Raw genomic sequence first — 23294 nt, forward strand, 5'->3', positions numbered from 1 at the left:
TAGACCCCCACTGTGGAATTCCATAAGACAGTGTTTCCAAATTTCTCTCAGTGTTCTAAATTTTTCTTGTCAGACTGTATGATATGAACTTTTTGGTGCTTTTTTTTTTTTTAATTAAAACAAGATGATGCTGCTGGAATCCTGCTGGGTGACATCCCTCCCTTCTTGCTCATCCCCCCACTCCTGTGTGCAGACATCAGTGGGGGTGCTGGGTGGAGCCTGTGGCCATGAGAAATAAGATGAGGGGGAAGCTGAGTGTCCTCCACCTGAGCCCAGACACTGGGGGCTCTGGGTGGAGCCTCCGGTCACATGGTGGGGATGGACAGTAGGTAACCAGGAGGCCTCCGTGTAGACAGACACTGCAGATGAGCAAGGCAGAGAGGGACTCTGGCTGTTCTAGGAGTGTCAGGGCAGAGCTGCCTGGCCACTCAGAAGGTGGCAGGGGTGAGAAGGTCTGGGCTCTTCCCAAGAGAGGACAGAGATGACCGCTATGCAGATTTGCCAGCCTCTGCCCTGCTCAGCGAGGAGGACGGTGTCACCACTCCAGGAGGCCCCTTAGAGACCCAGGGCTGGGGCTTCGTGGGCACTGCATGTGCCACACTCCAGATTTCTGGCAGGGAGGCAGTGTTCCCCGCCAGGGGAGTGGCTTGATTAGCTGAGGGCATTTTGGAAGCTGGGTTCCCGACACCAGCCGGGGCCCAGTCCTGTGAGCTGCCCTTCTGAGAACAGCAGGCTTGGCCTGCTAGGCCATCCATCTCTGATGAGCATGTGTGTGTGAGGCCCCCATTGGAGGAGGTGGGAGCAGTGGTTTACCTGAGATGAATCTGGTAAAAGGGTCCGATTAATGACAATGGAAAATGGACACTGAAGAAAACCAAAAAAACAACATGACCTGTGCCTCTACTAAGCCAGGGGGCCAGATCCTAGAAGAGGTTTGCACTCTGACTTCTGTTTAACAACTGCAGGGAGGGTACCTCATCCTCATTAACCTAGCTGGTTTAATGAGGTGTCACCTATCCCAGAAGGGCCCACTGGCAGGACCCCATCTCACCTAGCACCTTCTTGTGTCTTCCTTGCTGTGTGGGACCAGCGCCTACAGAGAGCTGTCTCTGTATGACCTGAAATCTTAGACATCCTTTCCTGCAAACAACTGTGGACCCCCCCCCCACCACACCACAGGCTGTTGCTTAAGCCTTCCCCATACCCGCAGTGTTTATTTTTGTACTTTTTTTTTTTCTGAGGTATACATGACAATTTAGAATGTTATATATAGAACCTCTGTAAGTTGACCATGCAAGGTACTGTAACAAACTGGTTAACATATGGAGGTGGTCACCATAAGGAAGTAGGCCTACTGCGCTAATAAGTACGTGTGGTGCATGTCCAGTCTATGAGAATTAGGCCAACTTGAGGTGGTCAGTGTAGGGAGGTGGTCAGCTATAGAGGTCCCACTGTATTGAGGGTGTGCCACTTGATGATCTGATACACACACGCCTCGTGAGATGACCACCGCCATCGGGGTTCATTAACGCATCTGCCTACTCACATGGGTAGCTTTCCTTTTGGGGTGAGAACATTAAGGTCTACCTTCTTAGCAAACGTCAAGTGTATGATATGGTATTATCAACGATGGTCACATTGCCGTGCACTAGATCCCTGGGACTTGTGTCACTGAAGTTCTGTGCCCTTTGATCAACATGTCCCTGCCCCCACCCTCCTGGAGAACCCTGGGGAACCACCACCTCCTTTTTCTTAGGTCGAGGTGTGAGTGAGCCCTGAGGCTTTATGGGTCTGTGTCTGGCTCATTGTGCGTAGCATAGTGTCCTCCAAGGAGGGCGGGATTTCCTTCTTTTCTACGGCTGAATAATATCCTGTTATCTATGTATGTGTTTTCTTTATCCCTTCATTCATCAGGGATCTTGTCTCTGCAGTGGAGGTGGTAGGAAGATGCAGGGCTGGCCTCAGGTCAGAGGAGGTGACCCAGGCGGGTGCTGCTCGCTCACCACCCTCCCCGACCCCTGCCTGGGGCGAGTGGCTGCTTTGTCGTGGGTGGGCCACAAAGGGTTGAGCATGGGCCCCTGTTAGACTCACATTCTGAGAAGGGTGTGGGAACCCCTCCTACCTGAAGGCAGTGACTGCAGAGTTTTATTTCTAATCTTATATTTACTCATCAAGAATAAGGGCAGGTAGAAATCTGCCATGCTGATCAGATGGTTTTCTTGGAAAAAAACCTAGAAAACTGGGTTGGTGCAGGTTACATGTGCTTACATCTCATCTTCATCAGCTGTGCCATCGCTCAGGATGGGCAATGTCCTGCAGCGACAAGCAGTCACACACTCACGGCACAGGTCCATATCTTTTTTACAGAGTCTAACTTTGTCACCCTGGGTAGCGTGATGTGGCATCAGAGCTCATAGCAACCTCAGTCTCTTATTCTTAAACAAACAATCCTCTTACCTCATACTGGCACCCACCACAATGCCTATTTTTAGAGATGGAGTCTCACTCTTGTTCAGGCTGGTCTTGAACTCCTGATCTCAAGCAGTCCGCCCACCTCGGCCTCCCAGAGTGCTGGGATTAAGGTGTGAGCCAGCACTCCCACCCTCAGGTCCCTGTCTTGATTGTGCTGCAGTCCTCTCAGGCTAGGGAGTGGGTTCCATGTTGTCACCGCTTCAGGAATACTGGAGGAAGGGATCTCCTCTCACTGGAATGTTCTCTACACTGTGTGTGGAGAGGAAACGTGGCATTGGCCCCAAAGTGGGATATGTCACTTCCCCTCTCAGCTCACTGGTCCACAGGAGGCATGTGGCAGGGGACACACTCTGCTGTTGCTGAGGGGCAGGGCAGCGGTGTCCCTCATCTGAAGCACTGAAGACCCTTGCACAAACTCTCGGCTCCATAGGTTTCTGAGCCTTCTGGGAGATGACTTGTCTGATAAACATTTAACACCTGCTACATGGAAAACGCTGTCATAGGCACTAGGGTCTGTGGCGGTTAACAAAACAAAGCCCCAGACCACCTCAATCTGATGTTCTTGCAGGGGACGTGGGGGTGGAGCTGTCTTGGCACAAACACCTGTCACGTTGGCACTGTCTTGCCGTTCACTTAACCCCCTGGTGCTGTGGGCCGTGGAGCAGCCGAATTGGAGTGCTGGTCACATTACTTGTATTTCCTGGTTTGGCCTCCATGGCCCACGTCCTTCAGCATGGCTGTCCTTTAGGTGGGATGGCTGTGGAGAGACTAGACAAGGCCCGGGGAAAACAGCCTCAGTGGGGGAGTCTGAGGAGGGAGTTGAGGCCTCTGTCTCCCACGCCTGTATCCTGCTACAACACCCACCTTCACCAGGACAGTCTAGGCTGGCATCAGGTACTCACTTCTCCCTTTCAGAAAACCAGGATGGGGCAGCAACCACACAGACCCCAAGGACATGGGATAGAAGAGAGCTGCTCTGTCCTGGAAGGTCTCGCCAGAAGTAGTTTTGAGCCCCAAACCTGGCCTTTTGGCTAGTAGGACTCTTCTGGTCATAAGTGACAGCAAAGCAACCTAAACTGGTGCAAGCAGAAAGGCACTTGCCTGTCGTCTAGAGCAGAGGAAGGTATGACGTGATCCAGGGGCACCGGCTTTCTCTGTCTCAGGCTCCTCCAGTGACCACGATCTGTTTCCAGCTGTGTGTCCAAGTTTTGCAGCCACTCGGTTGTAAGCCAAGGAGAGGACAAGCCTCTGCCCATGACTCTGCCTGGGCCCTCCCTTGTCACGTGCTACCACCACAGTTTGTTACAGCCAGGGTGGACCCTGCCAGACACACAGGTCTAGAGCTGGGGTGGGGTCTGAGTGGCCTCTGTAGATTAAGAGAAGATAAGGGGGGTGGTCCTCAAATTGAAAATCAAAGGCTTTTGCCAAAGACAAGGGAGGCCCTGGGAAGGTGAATGACTAATGCTCTCATTTTTTTCCCCCACTTATTTCAATGTCCGTGGCCAGGCCAGGAGAGCACTATTAGAAGTGGCTCTGCAATTGGAGAATATATCCCGCCTCTCCCACTCCCTGCTGACAAGCCAGAGTCTCTGTCCACCAAGCCCACCTTTCTGTCAAGATCCGGCAGCCCAAGATGCAGATTTGAGTCAAACGTGAGTCCTGTCCTGGCAGGGGCCATCCTGTATATTTTGGTGGACTTGACCCACTTTTTGTCCCTGCCCCCCGCCCCCTTCTCTTCCTCCTGGGTTCTCCCCTTCACTTCTATTCATTCCTGAGCCGTGCTTTGATGCCAGGATGTGGAGACCCTGCCATGATCATAAAGGCAAAGTCCTTCTTCCTGTGGAGGTGGTGTTCCAGCAGGGTTGGGTGGCAGACCAGCAAGTCACCATGTGAAAACCGTGTCACATTGAGTGTGAAGCTAGCACAGCACGACACCTTGCATCTGGGATGAGCTGGGGTCCAGACGCATATGGTCCCTTTGAGGGCTGCTGGGCTATGGGTGCGTGGGTGATGCTCTGTGGGTGAGAAGGACCCAGAAGCTGCCCATATGTGTCTGGACAGGAGGTGGAAGGGTAGGAAAGGAGCTGAGGCTGTGGGCCAGAGAACATATTCGGGTTCTTGAAGAGATTGAAGGTGAGAGCGACATGGTCTAATTTCTGTTTAGAAAGATGTCTCCGGCTTCCAGGGAGAGGGAGAGACCAGAATTGTGAGGGGAGGGTTCACATTGTCACCCAGCCTCACTCCTGCTCCCAAGATCACTGCAGGAGTCACCTGTGGGTGTTGTTCCCACTGTATAAACCCTGAGGGGATGGTGGCCTAGGGGACAAGCTCCTCTGGCCATGTCCTCCCAGTCCCCGCAGTTTCTAGGAGCCCTAGACGCCCACGTGTGGTCTCCTAGCAGGCAGAACAGCGTGTGTCCTATGAGCCCGCCACTGCCCACGTCTCTTGCCTTAAATTAGGTTGGATGTGGCCCTCACCGCAAGCCTTACTTGGTGCTTGGGGACTGGGTTCTTTGCGGTGCCCTTCTGTGTGACCAAGGGGGTGTGGGGGCATCTGGGGGTACTCCACAATCTGAGGCCATTCCCCCTAAAGTCCAGGGAGACTGCCCAAGGGCTTCCCTGTGGGTTGCAGACGTGAGATGTAACCCTTTCATCATCAATAACCCAACACTCCTCTGTGTCCCCCCAGATGGAGAATGAACGGAACTCCAATACCTCAAAGCAGAGATACTCGGGGAAGGTCCACCTGTGTGTCGCCCGCTACAGGTGAGGACGCTGCCCCTCTCTGCACCTGTCTAGTGCCTGTGAGCAGGGACACTTTGGAGCAGATGAGGTGTTAAGTGTGAGATGGTGCCATGAGCTGAGAGGGTCCCTTGTCCAGGCATCTCAGCTGAGCCCCGGAGGACGAGAACTCTGGTGGGCAGACTGCGGGTCACATGTCAGCTTCTGGAGGCTGCAGGAGCAGCAGAGGTTTCTCCTCTCCTGGCTCTGGAGGTGGAAGTCTGAAGACCTGGAGAAGGACCCTTCCTTGCCTCTCCCAGCTTCTTGGAGCTCTGGATGCTCCTGGGCGTGCAGTGGAGTTGCCCACCTCTGTCCTCACATGGCCTATTCCCTGCACACTCCTGTCAAATCAAATACACTTGATGCCTTGGTTCAAACAACAGCTGACTCTAGAAGCCGTTGTTTCTAGTAGCCAAGATGCTGATGAGAAGATGTCCCTCTGCTGATTCACCATCTACCCATTCCACCAGCGCAAGCCCATTTCTGACATTTGGGTTACAAAAGTGTCTGGTGGCCACTGATAACAGGGCTGGCCCACCCCCAAATGAATGCTGGCTGCACCTAAGTGGACCTCACCCATCACATGTCCCTCTGTCTCACCGTCCTGAGGGACAGCATCACAGTGTTGGGCACACAGGTCCCAGTGGGCATGGCCGTGGGGAGGCTCTTCCCTGCTGTCTGTGAAGGCCCCAGCACCATGCCCTTGGCAAGGCCAGGCTGGTGCCCTCTGAGCTGGTGCAAAGGTTGCTCCAGGCTGGGCTTGGGTGAGCCATACCCCTCTCTTCCTAATCCCAGGACTGGGCCAGTGGAGCTGCCACATGGAAAGTATAGTGTCCATTTTGTGGTATTGCTGGCTCTTGAGATCAGATCCAAACCAAACTTGCCCTTATAGACCTGCACCTTTATCTTCTCAGCTCCCTTAGAGGACCCTGATCACTGCCTGTGGACCTCTGCACGTGCTGTTCCCACTTTGGGAACTCTTGTCCCCTTATATGTCACCCCGAGCTTTGCATTCCAGGCTTATCTGAGTCTGTTCCTTACGTGGATTATCACCTATGCTGATGCGTATGTGGTCAGATTGTTCATAAATCTCTGGACTCTGGTAGTGAGGGACCCCAGTGATTTGATGTGGTTAAAATTGCATGAAATGGGGAATCCACTTTATAGCTTTTGACTTTTCTTATTTTCTTTGGCCATTAAAATTGGGAATACTATCTTCTCTGTTTTCCTAAGATTTAGTGGCCATCAAATAAAACATATACACGAAGGTGTGAGTAAAGTGCCTAGTACTATTAATGTGTGAATCATTATTCTGTTGGTATTATCATGGCACAGTTTCTGGCTATCTTCTCCAACTGTTAGTTATGTTTTATCTTTTTAATTGAGGACTTTGCTGTTATTTTACATTCTTTAGCCTTTTATTTAGAAAGTCCCAAATTTATCTGAATTTGTTTTATGTGCTTGCTTTTCCATGTCGGCCATGACTTTTAAAAAATGTTAATTCCAACACACTGAGGACTTGAACATACGTACTCCCGGGGGCAGAGCGGAGTAGGGTAAAATCATGACTCTCTCTAAAATTCCGACCCTTTGTTCATATTTGTCTCTTCTACCATAATTACACAAATTTCAAAATCAATAAGCAAATATTAAAAAGATTGACTCTGTTATCTTTCAACATGTATCATTTAATAAGGCGGAATTACATGCCACTTAGTATTTATATATTTTTTCAGCTCATGGTATGACATTCTATACTTGTACCTTGAGAAATCCCGTGTCATTTCCTTTTTGATGGGTGGATAGTAAATTTTTAGAACATTTTGATAGTTCTAAGACTATCCCAAGACCTTAAAAATGTGCATTATTTTGAGAAGCAAATGTAATTCTTAGGATGACATTAGGAAGAAATCATGAAGATGTGCAAAGATAGGTTTGTAAAGGCGTTTGATGCAACACTGACTGTAATAGTCAAAAGCTAGAAGCAACACCAATGTTATGCCCAATGTTAGGACAAAGGTTTGAAAAAGTATGTTAACCTATTGGGTGGATACTATCCACCCATCAGAAAGGAAGTGACGTGGGATTTCTGAAGGTAAAAGTATAGAATGTCATATCATGAGCTGAAGAAATATGTAAATAGTAGGTACCATGTAATTTTGCCTTTACTAAATGATACATGTTGAAAGATAACAGGGTCAATCTTTTTAGTATTTGCTTATTAATTTGGAAATGTGTATTTACAGTAGAAGAGACAAGTGTGAACGAAGTGTCAGAATCATAAATTTGTCATCTGATAGAAGGGACGCTGAGTATGTGACTTGGGCTGAGAATTATACTTTTACTTCAAGTCTGTGTGAGCAGCAGTGGCTGCATTTTCAGTGTGCAGGGGACTGATTGGCCCCGAGCTACTGTGAGGGTTTCATGGGAGCCGCTGGGTGCCCACCGGCACTCTGCTAGACTGTCCCGGGCGTCTCCACCCAGTTCCCTTGATGTAGACCTTGTGCTTTTCTCTCTAGCTACAACCCCTTCGATGGGCCCAATGAAAACCCGGAAGCTGAGCTGCCTCTCACGGCGGGAAAGTACCTCTACGTCTATGGGGACATGGACGAGGATGGGTTCTATGAAGGTCTCTGCTGGGCCCTGACATGTGCTGGGTTCCTGGGCCTCTGCTCTGCTCCTTGCCCACTCTCCAGAGTTCCTGGGTCCCCCTCCCCTTTAGATGACCAGCAAGAAAGCTGAGAAGAATTTCCAATTTCTAGCTGCCAGCAGACTCTGACACTCCGTGCGTGTTCTGGCATGTCAGTCTCCGCAGAGCTTTCCGGCAGCTATTTGCAGATATGCGGGGCTGACGGACCCTCTGCTTCCCAGGGGGTCTCTCCTGCTTTCATCTTACAGCCCCAGACCCTTGGGGTCTCCTTTTCAGTGTCCTATCCTATAGGGCCAAGTTCCACTCCAGGGGACCTCACACAAGAGTGGCTTCTGGCAGTTACAGAGAGAGGACCTGTGGCTGTGAGGCTCTCTTGTTAACTTAGGGGTCAATCCTGTGTCCTGCCTCATCACTCTCTTGGGTCCCCTCTCATGATGTGAATTCAGGAGACACAAGCCCTCCAGCCAAAAGGCCTCTCCTGTTGTCACCTTCTTCGCTTGAGGCGACATTGAGGACGGGCATCCAAGTTGTGAGGTTCCTGCTATGGGGGAGTTAGCATACGTACACGGATAAATGAACAAGATGGTTTCAGACCACCATGAGCATTGTGGAGAAAACCAAACTAGGTGATGGAGGAAGGTGGATGAGGTTATTTTAGATTGGGTGTAGAGGTGACATTTGGGTGGATTCCTGTGACAAGCTGAGGAATCCCAGGACAGTCTTGTTGCTTCGCCTTATGGTCCTATCAGGGAGAGGTGGGGAGTGTGCTGCCAGGGTCAAGGCTCCTGCCTTGATGCCTGGGTAGTGACCCTGTCCTTCTACCCAACAGGAGAACTCCTTGATGGGCAGAGGGGTTTGGTGCCCTCCAACTTCGTGGATTTTGTCCAGGACAACGAGTCTCGGTTGGGAAGTACGCTGGGGAATGAACAGGATCAGAACTTTATCAACCATTCCGGCATCAGCTTGGAGGGGGAGAACATTCTGGACCTCCACTCGCCCACTCACATAGACTCGGGCATCACAGACAACAGTGCGGGGACGCTGGACCTGAACATCGATGACGTTGGAGAAGACATTGTGCCTTACCCTAGGAAAATCACCCTCATCAAACAACTCGCCAAAAGTGTCATTGTGGGCTGGGAGCCCCCAGCAGTACCGCCGGGGTGGGGAACCGTGAGCAGCTACAACGTGCTGGTAGACAAGGAGACGCGAATGAGTCTCATGCTGGGGAGCAGGACCAAGGCCCTCATTGAGAAGCTCGACACGGCTGCCCGCACCTACCGCATCTCTGTGCAGTGTGTCACAAACAGGGGCAACTCTGACGAGCTGCGGTGCACACTGCTCGTGGGCAAGGATGTGGTGGTGGCACCCTCCCACCTGCGGGTGGACGATGTCACACAGGTCTCCGCCCAGCTCTCCTGGCTGCCCACCAACAGCAACTATAGCCACGTCATCTTCCTCAATGAGGAGGAGTTCGACATTGTCAAGGCTGCACGTTATAAGTACCAGTTCTCCAACCTCAGGCCCAACATGGCCTACAAGGTGCGGGTTCTGGCCAAGCCCCACCAGATGCCGTGGCAGCTGCCCCTGGAGCAGAGGGAGAAGAAGGAGGCCTCCGTGGAGTTTTCCACATTGCCCGCAGGTGAGCCTGTGTCCTTCCATGGGTCCCCCGAGGGACAGGAGACTGGGCATTGCCCTGCACGTAGGGAGAGGGGGTGAGAGCACACAGAGGACCCACATGTCTCCTATACCACCCTTGAGAATGCCTTGGAGCACCCAGGAAGCACACCAGCTGGTCAGGGTGTGCAGCTGTGTTTGAGTGGGGGAGTACCGGACAGAGGGGTGAGCATATTTCTTTCAGCACTTTTATCATCCAATAAAAGATGGGGAAAATGAGTCCCTCCCGGAGGACAGAAAAGTGACATTTTCTATACCATGTTGTCCCTTAGACATGTGTTCCTGGAGTAGGAGGGGGATAAGGGTACCCACACTCCTCTCAGAATTCTTTCTTTCTCATTCTTTCTATTTTGTTTTTTTTTTAAAGCACATTTAGATGGATTGTCTAGAAGAAATGAAGTCCCATTACAGAAGTGACCCGGGGGCCTGGGCACTCTGACAATGAGAACCGTAATCCCCATCTCTACTGGGGAAAGTGGTACCGAGAGAGGGTGAAGTGTGGACCCCGCTATGGCCTCATTCTCTGATTGTCTGTTGTGATCATTGCTGGGCCCCAAACTCACAGCCTTTCTAGGCAGGGACTGAAGCCTGAACCCCCTGTGGAAGAGGAGAGGTCGTTTCGGAGAGTGTATTCCAGGGCACAGCTGGTCTCCTCTAAGGCCCTTCCTTGCCATGTGGGAGTCACATACTTCCCTTTGGTAGCACTTGTTCCTGCACTCTCCTGGGTAGATGTCTCTTTTATGTTTGATAATTTATCCAGCCCAGCCCCAAAAGAATTTGTCAGTTACTTTACAAATAATTCAGGTTTCCCCCAGCATCATTTATAGGTGAATCATTAACTCATCTAACGCAAGGCTGGCTTGTTAGTGTGCAAGGCATATTGTATGTCCTTGTGCTTAGGCCCAAGCCCCTGGAGTCACAGGCCAGCAGGAAGGCTTGTCTGAGCAGAAACTAAAGTCTGAAGGGCCAGTACACGTGTGTTACACAGTGACTTTTGATTTTCTGCCTGACTGCCAGCTACTGGGATGGGGAGGACCTTCTGTTCACTGGAGCTGACTGTAGAGCCTGTGCTCAGTGCTGGGGACAAGAACTCTACAGGGACTCAGGAGGAGCAGAGGAGCACATCCCTGGGGGCAGTAGAAGAGGCTCCCAAAGAGGCTGACACTGAGATAGGGAGGAACTGGGCACAAGGGAAGGTCTTTGGCATAAGGGAGTGGGGGGCAGGTCCCATGGGGTGTCCAGGGTAGGAAGTGACCTGGAGGGACATGCCAGTGTCAGAGAGGAGCCAGCATTTGCTAGAGTTTATGCTCAAGTCACATCTCAGGTTTCCCCCCGCAGAAGACCTTAGGTACCACCAGGGTATAGGACACGTGTGCTGTGGCTGTACACTGGTGTACGGTCTCCTATTGGTCAGGGCCCCCAGAGTAACAGAGCCAGGAGGAGACACATCTGCCTTGGGAAGGACCATCTGTGTCTCCAATGGTTAGTTCATGCACAAGTCTCTCCCAGAAACACCTGCATAGACACAGCCAGAAATGTACCGTGGGGTCCACACTGTCTTGGGTAGCCACAGAGAATTCTTGATTTTCATTACTGAATTTCATAGTAAGAAAACACAGTTGATTTATGTTTTGTTCTATTGACTTGTTTACAAATAAAGAATCTGGAGGAAATGGTTACTATTTCACCAGTAACTATGATGTTGCTTGTAGAGTTATCATGAATGCCCTTTATTAGATTAGGGATGTTTCTTTCTATTCCTAGTTTGCTGAGAGTTTTTATCAAGAGTGAATGAAGGGCGGTGCCTGTGGCTCAGTGGGTAGGGTACCAGCCCCATATACCGAGGGCAGCGGGTTCAAGCCTGGCCCCAGCCAAACTTCAACAAAAAAATAGCCAGATGTTGTGGTGGGTGCCTGTAGTCCCAGCTACTTGGGAGGCTGAGGCAGGAGAATCGCCTAAGCCCAGGAGTTGGAGGTTGCTGTGAGCTGTAATGCCATGGAACTCTACTGAGGGGGATAAAATGAGACTCTGTCTCTTAAAAAAAAAAAAAAAATGAAAATTTTGCAGGTACTTTTTTCCTATTTATCAAGATGTAAGTACAGCAGAACCTCCGTAGCTGACCACTTCTCTACACTGACCACCTCCCTAAGTTGACCTAGTTTTCATAGACCAGATATGCACCACATGTATGTATCAGTAAGTAGGCCTAGTTCCTTATGTTGACCTCCATATGTGAGGAGCTTGTTACAGTTCCTTGGGTGGTCAATTTAGAGATTCTACTGTATTTATTCAATTAATGTGATTAATTATATTACTTTGAAATTCTAAATCAATTTTGCATGTCTAAGATTGAAGCCTACTTAATCCTGATGTATTCTATTTTTGTATACATACATATATTGCTGGACTAGACTTGTTAATATTTTATTGAGGATTCTTACATCTGCATTCATGAAGAATATTGGTCTCTAATGTTTCTTACAATGACTTTTGGTTTTGGTAACAGGGCTGTGCTGGACTCATAAAATGAATTGGGATGTTCTGGCATCGGCTGGTATCTGAAGGAGTTCAGTTGTATCAGTATTACTCAACTCTGATGTTTGATATGATTCACCAGTAAAACCGTCTGGACCTGGAGTTTTCTTTGTGGAAATGTTTTAAAATTACAAGTTCAGTTTACTTAATAGATATAAAGTTTTGGGATTTTCTGTTTCCTCATTTGTCTGGTTTGGTGTGTTTTTTAAGGAATGTCTCCATTTCAACAAAATTACCTAATTTATTCTTATAAATTATTCTTATTCTTATTCTTATAAATTATTCTTATTCTTATTCTTATAAAATTATTTATAATATTACTATATTATTTAAATTTCTTTAGATTTATAGTTAGGTTTCCTTTTGAATTCTTATTTGTAAGTTATGCATTGTTATTTTTGATGAGACTTGTGTGCATTATTTTGTTAATGTTTTCAGATATCTTTTGGTTGAATTTTTTATTAATTTGTATCTTGATTTCCATTTATATTTTTTTCTATTTATTTTGGACTCAACATACTTTTCTAGCTACTCTAGCTGTCCTTTTAATATAAATATTTAAACTAGTAAGTTTCTACAATCTATAATCTATTCTCTTCCATTATCATTCAATTTAAGATAGTTTCTAATTTCCCTTCGAAGCCCTTTAAAAAAAAACAACTTTATTTACAAATAGGTTACTTAATTTCTAAATATTTGAGGGTTAAAATATATTACTACTATTGATATGTAGTTTAATTCTTTTGTGATCAGACAACCTACCTTGTATGAGTTCGGTCATTTGAAATGCATTGACACTGACCTTGTCTGTGGTCTACTTTGGTGAATATTTAAGACGTTTGAAAAGAATGTGTGTTTTGCAGGTCTGGGGTGGTGGTCCAGCCACACAGACTGAGAGCAGGTGAGGAGGTGGCTCCACAGAGACAATTTGTGATCAATGTGGTTAATTATCATCCATTTTCCAGAAAAGGAGGATAAATAAATGCTGAGTTTAAAAAAATTACAGCTGTGCACCCTGGTAACTGATGCTCTCCCGTCCCCATTTCTGGCTAGCCTTTAGATCTCCATCTCTTCTCCTCTTCCTCCCTGGAGACTCTTTTGGTCTCATACTAGGGGTACAGGCAGAGCACAGTAACAGCCTGTCTGCAGAGCCAGACCCTGCAAACATCCATTCCTTTCTGCCCTCTCCCAGGTCCTCCAGCCCCCCCACAAGATGTCACCATCCAAGCTGGGGCCACCCCGGCCACCATCCAGGTCTCCTGGAAACCACCTGTGCTGACTCCCACTGGGTTGTCCAACGGAGCCAATGTTACTGGCTATGGTGTGTACGCAAAGGGGCAGAGGGTAAGTCTGGCTCTGGTGGGTGGGAGCACTTAGCATCTAAGTGCAGCAGGGTCTGAAGATGTGTGCTCAGGGGAGACAGGTGAGGGGTGATTGCTGGAGCATCAGGCCCTACCCTCCCAGCTAGAACACATCTGTATGTTGGGGTTTCTCCATCCATTTTGGGCCCCTTCCTCCTTTCCAGCATTTTTTCTATTTCTCTCCCCTTACTGATTTCTTGCTGAGCTCCTGGCATTTTTTTTCTCTATCCAGTATTTAAAAATTCATCTACAGGGATGGGCAATATGGCCCACACCTCTAATCCTAATACTCTGAGAGGCTAAGACAGGTGAGTCCCTTGAGGTCAGGAGTTCGAGACCAGTCTGAGCAAGATCGAAACCCCATCTCTAAAAACTAGCCGGGCATTGTGGCAGGTGCCTGCAGTTCCCGCTACTCAGGAGGCTGAGGCACGAGGATTGCTGGAGCCCAGGAGTTTGAGGTTGCTGTGAGTGATGACACTACGGCACTCTACCAGGGTATTAAAGTGGGAATCTGTCTCAAAAAACAAAAAAATCACCTCCCTCAAGCATCCCCATATCAGAGCCTCCCCCATCAGTGCCTGGCTTATTAATTTCAACAGAGCAGTTCTTAGCAAGATGTTACTGATGGCCAAACATGGGTCCCTCCTTGGAAACACTTCAGAGTTTGAATAGGTGACTAGGCCTTGATGCCAAGAAACAGGGGCATCCCAGTGCTCAGTGGAGGGGACCCACATGCCAGTCCTCCATTCCTGCCTATCTGGAAGCAGAAGCGTCACCCCTGGGGAAGACTTGAGAAAGCTTCTGTGCCTCTTGGTCCCCCCAGCCTCCCCTTTGGGAAGAATCTCAGTGCCCCTGAGTGGCCACTGGCTATCCCAACTGCCTCCTGCTGGCTCTTGGCTATTCCCTCTGTGCCCTGCCACGTAGGAAGTCCCCAGGACAGGCCTCAGTCCTCAGCCCTCAGGGCCAATGTCAGTCTCTGCCCAGGGTGGTAAACTCAATGTCCGACGCCTCTGTGGCCCCTGCATCTACTGTGAGTGGGTCTAGAAGATGGGAGATGAATGATGCTGCGGGTCAGCTGTACCAAACTCCTCCAGCCAGTTGAGGCCCCCACGCCATGCAATGTGGTTGCACTGGGCTGTGGCTGGCCGAGTTGGCCCAGTTGGCCAAAGGGCCTGGCTGGGGGCTGGCCAGCAGGCTGTGAGTGGCTCTCTCTGTGCAGGTGGCTGAAGTCATCTTCCCCACGGCGGACAGCACAGCAGTGGAGCTCACCCGACTGCGCAACCTGGAGGCCAAGGGCGTGACTGTGCGCACCCTCTCCGCGCAGGGGGAGTCGGTGGACTCTTGCATTGCTGCCATCCCCCCTGGCCTCCTGGTGTCCCCACCCCTGCACCAAAGGACTGCTCCTGCAGCAAAGCCACTAGCCAGTGCCAGGGCCCCAGATACCAAAGATGAACACTTGGGTCCCTACGCCGCAGTGGATGATTCCTGGGAGCAGGGCCGCACGCACGCCCCTGTGCATGGGCACATGTTGGAGCCGCCGCCGGGGCTGCCTGGCTCAGGGAGGCGGTCACCCTCTCCCAGCCGGATCCTGCCACAGCCGCAGGGGGCCCCAGTGTCCACCTCTGTTGCCAAGGCCATGGCCCGGGAAGCTGCTCAGAGAGTGGCCGAGAGCAGCAGGGTAAGCTGGGTTTCCCCTTTGGTGGCCCCTCTGCTGTGGGAACTGGATTTTGTCCTTGAACCCAGGGGACAGCCAACCTTACATGCATGAGAGCTGCCCTGCAGGCTTGTGGGGCAGGGGCTGAGCACCCTTCTCTTGGACTTTCCTTTGGGACCATGTCTTGTGCCTAGTCCTGGATGGACTGAATTGCGTTTAGTCCCAGACAGCTGAGGAAACGCCAGGGCCTGGATTAGACAGCAGGTGAGACAAAGCCATGAGGGGCTGTGGTTGGTGCTGTGGGATCTGAGGCTCTGTCAGGGAGGGACTACCAGGGAAGGACCTGTCTTCCTGAACTGGACGCTCTAGAGTCCTGGCTGGTGCGTGTATATGTATGCAGACACATGTAGATATATGTATCTGAATACATACTTGGCTCTATAGAGAAGTGTACACAGATACACATGTGCATACCCGCATGCCTGTAATGGGAGATTTTCTAGGTCAAGCAGGGCGGGAACATTTGGATTGTGGTAGGGCCATATTCAACCTGATGTGTAAAATGAGACATGAAATTTTAAGAAATCTCCTATAAAGTGATGCTTCCCACCCAGGACTTGCGGGGTAGGACCTGAGCCAGACCATGTGCCTCTTCATGCCTGGGAAAAGCCTCCTTCCTCTCATTTGTGGAGAACCCAAGTTTCTACCCCAAAGGCAGCAGCACAGCCCCTTAGCACCCCTCGGCAGCCTGTGGGGCCTCACCAGGATGGTGACCGCTGGAGGTTGAGCTGGGAAACACTCCTCCTCTGGGCACCACACCCCAAGAGGATGGAGCCAAGCATCGTGGGTGACATCAGGGAGGACAGAGAGTGAACAGCGGCTGAGCGGGGCTTCCTGGGCCCTGGCCCTGGCCTTCTGGGTGCATCTGGACAGGCAGTGCCTTAGCGCTCCTTGAAAAATCAAAAATTCAGACTTTTCTGTGAAATCTCTGAATTTGTTCAACATTGGCCACTAGTACCTAAAATGAACAACATGAAATTGTTACCTTTGACTAGAGGAAATTCTTCAGAATGTACAAAATTCGTCATGGGTCTAATAGGCTCACTGGAGCCCCAGGCCCTGATCTTGGGAATTGGTGCTTTTGAGGGGAGCCCCAGGGAAGAAGGGGGTGGCAGAGGCATTGCTGCTCTGCCTTTTTACGTGTGGCCATTACTCCTCCCCATTAGGCCCTCACAGAGGCCCTGGGGTAGGACAGCACAGTGCTGTCCCTTGCAGAGGACTGGAGAGAAAGCAGATACTTCGGAGTTTCCAGAAAATGTTAATTGATAAAATTAAAAGTTGGGCCAAGGTGATGAATGGAGGGGGGTGGGATTTTCATTTCCATGTATCACCTTGAGCAAAAATGACTCTGGCTAAGTGTGGGGTGCCTGGTATCTCACACCTACCTAAATGGAGTGGGGAGCCCATGCCCTGGGACAAGGAGTGGGTGCTCAGCCAGCTTGGGGGGCGGCACTGCTGGGCTTGGCGAGTGGAAGGAACTGTGCCCAGCAGTGGGGCTGGCATGACTGAGGGGACTCTGGCGGCTCTTCTGGCCTCTGTTAAATGCTCAGCCCTGCATCTCCTTTCTCTTTCCAAGTTAGAGAAAAGGAGCATCTTCCTAGAAGGGAGCAGCGCAGGGCACTACGCCCCCTCAGACGAGGAGGATGGCTACGACTCCCCTGACGTCAAGAGGAGAGGGGCCTCCGTGGATGACTTCCTGAAAGGGTCTGAACTCGGCAAGCAGGTGAGCACTGTTTGGCCCACACCATCAAGTCCTGCTGGACAGCTGCTTGGGACAGGTCTCTTGGAAATGGAGAGAAAAAGGAACTTCCTGGGCACTGTTAAGTGCATGAGAGAGGTGGAGAAATGTAAACCTGGGTCACGACATTCACACTAGATTTTTAAAGTTTATGCTTAACTATGCTTGTGTATATAACCTTGTTTGGGGATGATTTCAAAACTGTGAATGTGAGGCTTCCACCCTCCCTTACCCCTCCCTGCTGGTGTCCAGTCGTGGGGGCCAGTTTTGTGGGTTAGTTCTGGGTAGTCCCCAGGTACCACCTGTTGTCCATTTAGGCAAAACCTACCATTTGTGTATTTGCTTCTGTGAATTGGGCAGATGTTTTTTGGACATCTGATCTCTCATCATGGGAGATTCAGAGTTAAACAGTTGGCATCCTCCCATCAGAGGGAGGCCCAGGAGTCACACATTCTGCTGATCTGGAGGCTGTCTGATCCTGTATATTACAATGGAAATGCCCCTGAAGGGTGGGAAGCACTGAAATTGGACAAAGGAGTGATTGGAATAGCCAGTGCCCTCCTACTTGGAGGTACTTACTTCTACAGCAGGGTACTTTCACGGCCAGACCGGGAGGGAGCTTGGGGTCCCCCAGACCTGGACTCATCTCCCGGCTCTGCCCCTACTGGTCCCAGCACCACATGTCATCAGGCCACCCAGCTCCTCTGAGTGAGGTTCTTCATCGTAAGGCTAAATCTATTTTCATTAATTTTAGCATAAGAAGCAGAATGTTCTGCTAACCATGACTAAGATGACAAAGATACTTAATCCCCCCCCAATGCACACAAAGTCTGCACTAGGAGGCTGCAAGGTGGACTCAGCTGCTCATTTGTGTCAGGGCTTCTGTCTCTTCCTTCTCTCGGCCTTTCTCTCATGGTCAGAAAGGCTGCTGCAGTCCCAGTAATCATACTCTTACATGACAGCACCCCAAGGAAAAAGGAAGTGGAGGCGGGGAGAGTCAGGCTTCCATCCAGTCAGATATCCCACTGCCTCTCCCTGAACAGACTGAGGTCACATGCCCACTACTCCCATGGGAACTGGGTTCCTGCCAAGGCCTTACCTACGAAGACTCATTCCCTTGGTGCTGGGCACCCGGATGCACCCACGTCTGGTAATACAGGAAGAAAAGTGAGATTTTCTGTTGACTGTTGTACACAGACCAGATGGCTTGGACAACAGAATTTTTTCTCACTGTACTGAGGTTAGGAATCCAAGAGCAAGGTGCTGGCAGGGTGCTTTTCTCCTGAGGCCTCTCTTTGGCTTCTCCCTGTGACCTCTCACGGCCTTTTCTCTGTGCACATCCCTGGTGTCTTTTCTTCTTTTTCTAAGGAAAACGGATTGGTTCAGGGCTCTACCTCATAACCTTATTTAATCTCAATCACCTCTTTAAAGAGCCTAACTTCAAATATGGTCACATCAGTAGTTAGGGTTTCAACATACGACTTTTGGGAGTGAGAGAGGCATGTGCGAATCAGCCCAGAACAAATGTGGACCAGCACTGTCTGCCGCTGTAACACTGACTGGACTCGGCTTTGTATGTGCAATAGAGTACCTGGCACACACCTGGCACACAGTGAGCTCTCAGTATTTAATACACAGGGAAACTGGCCCTCAGAGCCAGAAGTATGTTGCTCAACTTTGCATGGCTGGTTTTATGATAGAGCTAGGATTAGATCAAAGGCTCTATCTACAGGATTCCTGTTTCTGTGCCTTTTCCAGTAACTGTGATTCCTCTGCCTGCATGAGTGTGGGTCCTTATGTTCTCTGACACGCTGCTCAGGGTCAGTCTGGAGAAGGGGCTAGAGCACAGTTCTCTGCGGATGGGACCCACAACACAGTTGTGTTTTGAGATGAGCTGTCACATGCCAGCCACAGTAACGGGGCCACTCAGCCCTTGGAACATGGCATTTGCAACCAGGGCATACAATTTTTACTTTTGTAAAATGAGTTGCAGATTAGTTTAAATGTTGATCAGTTTAAATTTAAACAGTCACGCATGGCTGGTGGCTATGTTATTGGACACCGAATTCTGAATGACTGGACTTGCTACAAGAGATGATTGTTATAAATGAGTGTAGAGACATACTCAGGTCATTCTTTTCACTTTGTAGTTGGGTCTAATATGTAATTAACATTTCTTTAGGACGTGTTTCATTTCCATTTTTAACAAAGAGCAAACAGGTCTCAACTTTCCAGTTTCAGTGTAGTAGCATTGCTTTGTTTTGTTTTGTTTTGTTTTTTGAGACAGAGTCTCACTATGTCATCCTTGGTAGAGTGCCGTGGCGTCACAACTCACAGCAACCTCAAATGCTTGGTCTTAAGCGATTCTCTTGCCTCAGCCTCTGGAGTAGCTGGAACTACAGGCACCCGCCACAACACCTGGCTATTTTTTGGTTGCAGTTGTCATTGTTTAGCAGGCCGAGCTGGGCTCAAACCCACTACCTTCGGTGTATGTGGCTGGTGCCTGACTCACTGAGTTACGGGCACTGAGCCAATTGTTTAGTTTTTATATTTTTATGAAAAACATTTGTTTTCCATTTACAGTTGATATGGTCTCTTTAAAATGCTGTAATTAAATAGCAAGATAAATATACACACTTTACACACACAAACAATAGAACCTCTGTAAGTTGACCACCCAACTTACCTGGCTCACAGCAAACTCTCAGTATTAACACATAGGGGAACAGAGGCCCTCAGAGCCAGAGGTGTTTTGCAAGAGACTATAACAAATTGGTCAACACGTGGAAGTGGTCAACATAAGGAAACTAGGCCTCCTGTCCTGATATGTACATGTGGTGCATGTCCAGTTTGTGAAAACTAGATCAACTCTGGGAGGTGGTCAGCTATGGAGAAATTCTGTACATATAAAAATTGCACAGGTGGTAAATTGGGCCAGGTTCAAAATAGTGGAGGTGGCAGAGGAGTAACTGCCCCAGGGGCATGTACATGGACCCCAGACTTCACAGCCCAGAGAGCCTTCCCTGAGTACCCCCTCCCAGCCACTCCCCATTACTAGTTTTATCTCATCAGTTCAGCAAGCCTGACATTCCTTGTGGGCAGGAGCCTCACCTGACCTCTGTGTCTCTAGCATTTCACAATTACGAGTTGCTCCAATATTTGTTGAATGAATGAAAGAAGGAAGGAAGGCAGAAGTTAGCTGTTACCTTAATTCTCCTAATATTTCAAATGCACTTTCATAGCATAACAACAAAGAGAAATGCTTGATATACCAATATATAATATAGTTATCTGTTAATTTTCTCCCCTTTTAAAAAAAATTCAGATTAATATGAGGATACAAATGATTAGGTTACAGTGTTTGCATTTGTTAGGTAAGGTCCGGGCACCCCCGGGAATGTGCCATATACCCTTACATTGTGCCCATTACGTGGGAGCACACCCGTCCTCCTCCCTCCTTCCCCCTCCCCACAATTGGAATTGAGTTTTTCTCTTATGTGGGCGTGTATTAGTTTGTCTGTTGGCTTCATATTGAGTACATTGGATACTTCTCCAATTTTTATTTTAAAGCATTTTATAGACCAAGATCGTATATGTTCAAGGTGTACAATGTGATGACTGGGTATATGTACACACTGCCATCGAATTCACCAGCACATCCATCAACACCCACAGAACATCAGATCCCAGAACTTGTTTATCTTGTAACTAAAAGTGTGTACTGTTGTTAAGTCTAAGAAAAGGAAAGAGGCTTTTAGGTGGGGGATTTCATTTGGCATTTTTATTCTGGCCAGGGAAAAAGTGGTTTGCTGGGTGGCAAGACTGAAGTTTGTTATAGTGATGTTTAAATCTCGTGGGATGCCTTTATCTCAGCCCCTGCTGGCTGTTGGCTGAGTACATCTGTTTGGGTGCCAGTCCCAGGAAAGGGTATCTATCTGCTAGCATCTCAACTGTGGACTGAAGGGCAAAGCCATATGTCCCCAAGGAAAATCACATTCTAGGTGGCATTTCTAAGGCCATGTCCTCTGTCAGTAGAGGCAGTGGGAGCACGTGAGCTTGGGGCCTCCCAGACCTGACCCCAGGCCTCAGTTGCATCTCTTACCAGGTGGTCACATTAAGCAAGCACTGGACAGCCTACTAATATGGTGATCACCTGTTGTATACAGCACCCTTCTAAGGACGTGGTACTGACATGGTGTCTCTAACCCCCTTCTATCCCACGAGCTCATCCTTAAGTCATCATTGGATTTGAACAGGATGAGGCTATGTTCTTATGCAGGGGAGTTCTACCCCGTATGCCTTGGAAAACCTGATTGAAGCCAGTCTGATCTTTGTTTAAATTCAGTTCACTTTTATATCTTCCACTTGGCACCTAAATGAGAAGATTAGGGCCAAGCAGATCAAATGCTAAGGTTGTGGACTGCTCAACTGAGATGCTCTGACCACCTTCTTGTGGATGCAGAGCAGGGGAATGCTCTGCCAAGCTTATGCACGTTCCTGAGCAGATGCCAACCAACTTGCTGTGACTCCAAGCGTTTACACATCTTTACTGAGATTAGTCATTGAAACCTCGGTATTTTTAATGAATGCATCACAGAATGCTATTAACTCCATTTGTCTTGTGCCTACCAGCAAAATAAATTGTTCTTAATCAGCACCATGGAGTAAACCAGAGTATCTTTATGGATGTGTCACATTCATAAATCTGAGCTCATCAGAGGGTGTAGTTTGAGTTGCCTGAACTTATTTTGCTTTAAACACTCGAGTTAATGGCTGCTGAACTCAAGTGGCACCATCACTGCTGGGCTCCCAAGGTTGCCGCCAGGATCTCAAAGGTGGCATGTTAGCAAGTATCCTCTTAATCTTAAAACTCACATTTGGTGAAACCTTTTACTCTGTCTCAGCCTCCTCCTGGCACCACCTTCCTCTGGTGTTGGGGGGGGGCCACACAACCTTCATGGGGGCTCCTACTCCCCACCAATCCAGGCTGAGTCCATGGGTGCCTGGTTCTTTCTGTAATGCCTGGTCGTGGTGTCCATACACCCACTGTAACCACCCACTGTGCCCAGCCACCAACATTCACATACAGTGCTTGATAATCCTTCTTGTTATCTGAGTCGCAAACTTCTGGCTCAAGCCTTTGTCCAGTCACTAAGTTAGAGAAGCTGAGGATGCCCAGAAGTGGAGCATTTTGCCTGCGTGTCTCATGAGGCCCACTGGGCGTTCTGTCTTCTCCAGAGCCCAAGTGCTTCTGTGCCTGCTGGAATTAGGAACTGCATCTGTCCATCTGCCATTCTAACTCATGGCATGGCTCAGAGGGGCACATCCTCTTTCTAGGCCTCATTCTCCTCACCCAAGATGAGTGGTGCCCACACACACCTGTACATGTCTCTAGACATTGAGCTCCAAGAGCTAGAAAAGAACAAAGGGACCTCCAGGACACCACAAGGGAGCTTGTGGAGCTGAGTTGACATTCTCTCTTCTTGACCCCCAGCCCCACTGTTGCCATGGAGATGACTACCACACTGAGAGTAGCCGGGGGTCTGACCTCTCAGACATCATGGAGGAAGATGAGGAGGAACTCTATTCTGAAATGCAGCTGGAAGATGGGGGTCGGAGGCGGCCCAGCGGCACATCCCACAATGCCCTCAAGGTCAGTGGCCAAGGGGAGGGCACTCAGGACCCTCCACATAGTCCCAGAGCAGTTCCATCCTCGTCCCTTTGCTGGGGCTGGTGTGGCTGGCTCCAGAGGGCCTCGCGTCCCAACCAGAAGCCCCTGGATTTGGATTTGCTTCTTGCTCACTATTGAATTTGCATTCAGGAATTAGCTGTATCTCCCAGTTTGGAGGAGTCCTTGGGATGCCTTCCAGGGGGCCCAGCCAGGAGTTGAAGTGGGAGGAATAGAACAAAGGCAACTCCACCCCAGCAGTGGGTCTCATCCTAGAGAGAAGTAACCTCTGAGTCAGTACTGAGACAGGGAACGGGGGGCGGGGGGGCTGGGGAGCTGTGCAAGGTCCCTTCAGAGGGAGGCAGGCACAGGTCAAGTTTGGTGAGGTCAAGGGAGGGCTGGGTTGGGACGGTCATCCCATAGTCTAGTCACATGAGCCACTCATGGCCAGGCTGGTGAGTCCATTGCCCTGCTAAGACCATTTCTCACTAGACCCTAGCATGCCCCCCTCCCCGGGGAGGCCACCCTAAGCCTGGCAGGTTGGGTTCCTCTCGATTTGGTGACCTTCCTTCCTTCCTTGCTGCTGCTGCTGATGGGCAATGTGTTCCAGCTCCATGGAGCAACAGTGCCCAACCACCTCTGTGCACAGGCCCTGCACCAGGTTGTGGGGCAGCTCCTGCCTTCCAGCAGCTCCCAATC

At 49.5% G+C, this 23294-nt stretch overlaps 1 protein-coding gene across 14 annotated transcripts in view; it reads left to right on the plus strand.

The window, feature by feature from the left end:
- The window catches only part of RIMBP2 (RIMS binding protein 2), a 266080-nt gene that overhangs the window by 177796 nt on the left and 64990 nt on the right, over positions 1–23294 (plus strand). For 13 of the 14 annotated variants that reach the window (XR_008379598.1, XR_008379600.1, XR_008379599.1 and 10 more), the window contains exons 8-15: positions 3979–4124; positions 5161–5237; positions 7772–7881; positions 8732–9544; positions 13307–13458; positions 14695–15153; positions 16766–16912; positions 22422–22580. Coding sequence is in view for 11 of the 14 variants with exons in the window: in XM_053588646.1 (XP_053444621.1) it covers positions 3979–4124; positions 5161–5237; positions 7772–7881; positions 8732–9544; positions 13307–13458; positions 14695–15153; positions 16766–16912; positions 22422–22580 (2063 nt within the window). In the remaining 3 variants the exon portion in view is untranslated. The remainder of the gene's footprint in view (positions 1–3978; positions 4125–5160; positions 5238–7771; positions 7882–8731; positions 9545–13306; positions 13459–14694; positions 15154–16765; positions 16913–22421; positions 22581–23294) is intronic. The other variant, XM_053588649.1, reaches the window with a different exon arrangement.

This window comes from Nycticebus coucang, chromosome 4, assembly GCF_027406575.1.
Source record: "Nycticebus coucang isolate mNycCou1 chromosome 4, mNycCou1.pri, whole genome shotgun sequence".
In the NCBI taxonomy this organism is placed as follows: domain Eukaryota; kingdom Metazoa; phylum Chordata; class Mammalia; order Primates; family Lorisidae; genus Nycticebus; species Nycticebus coucang.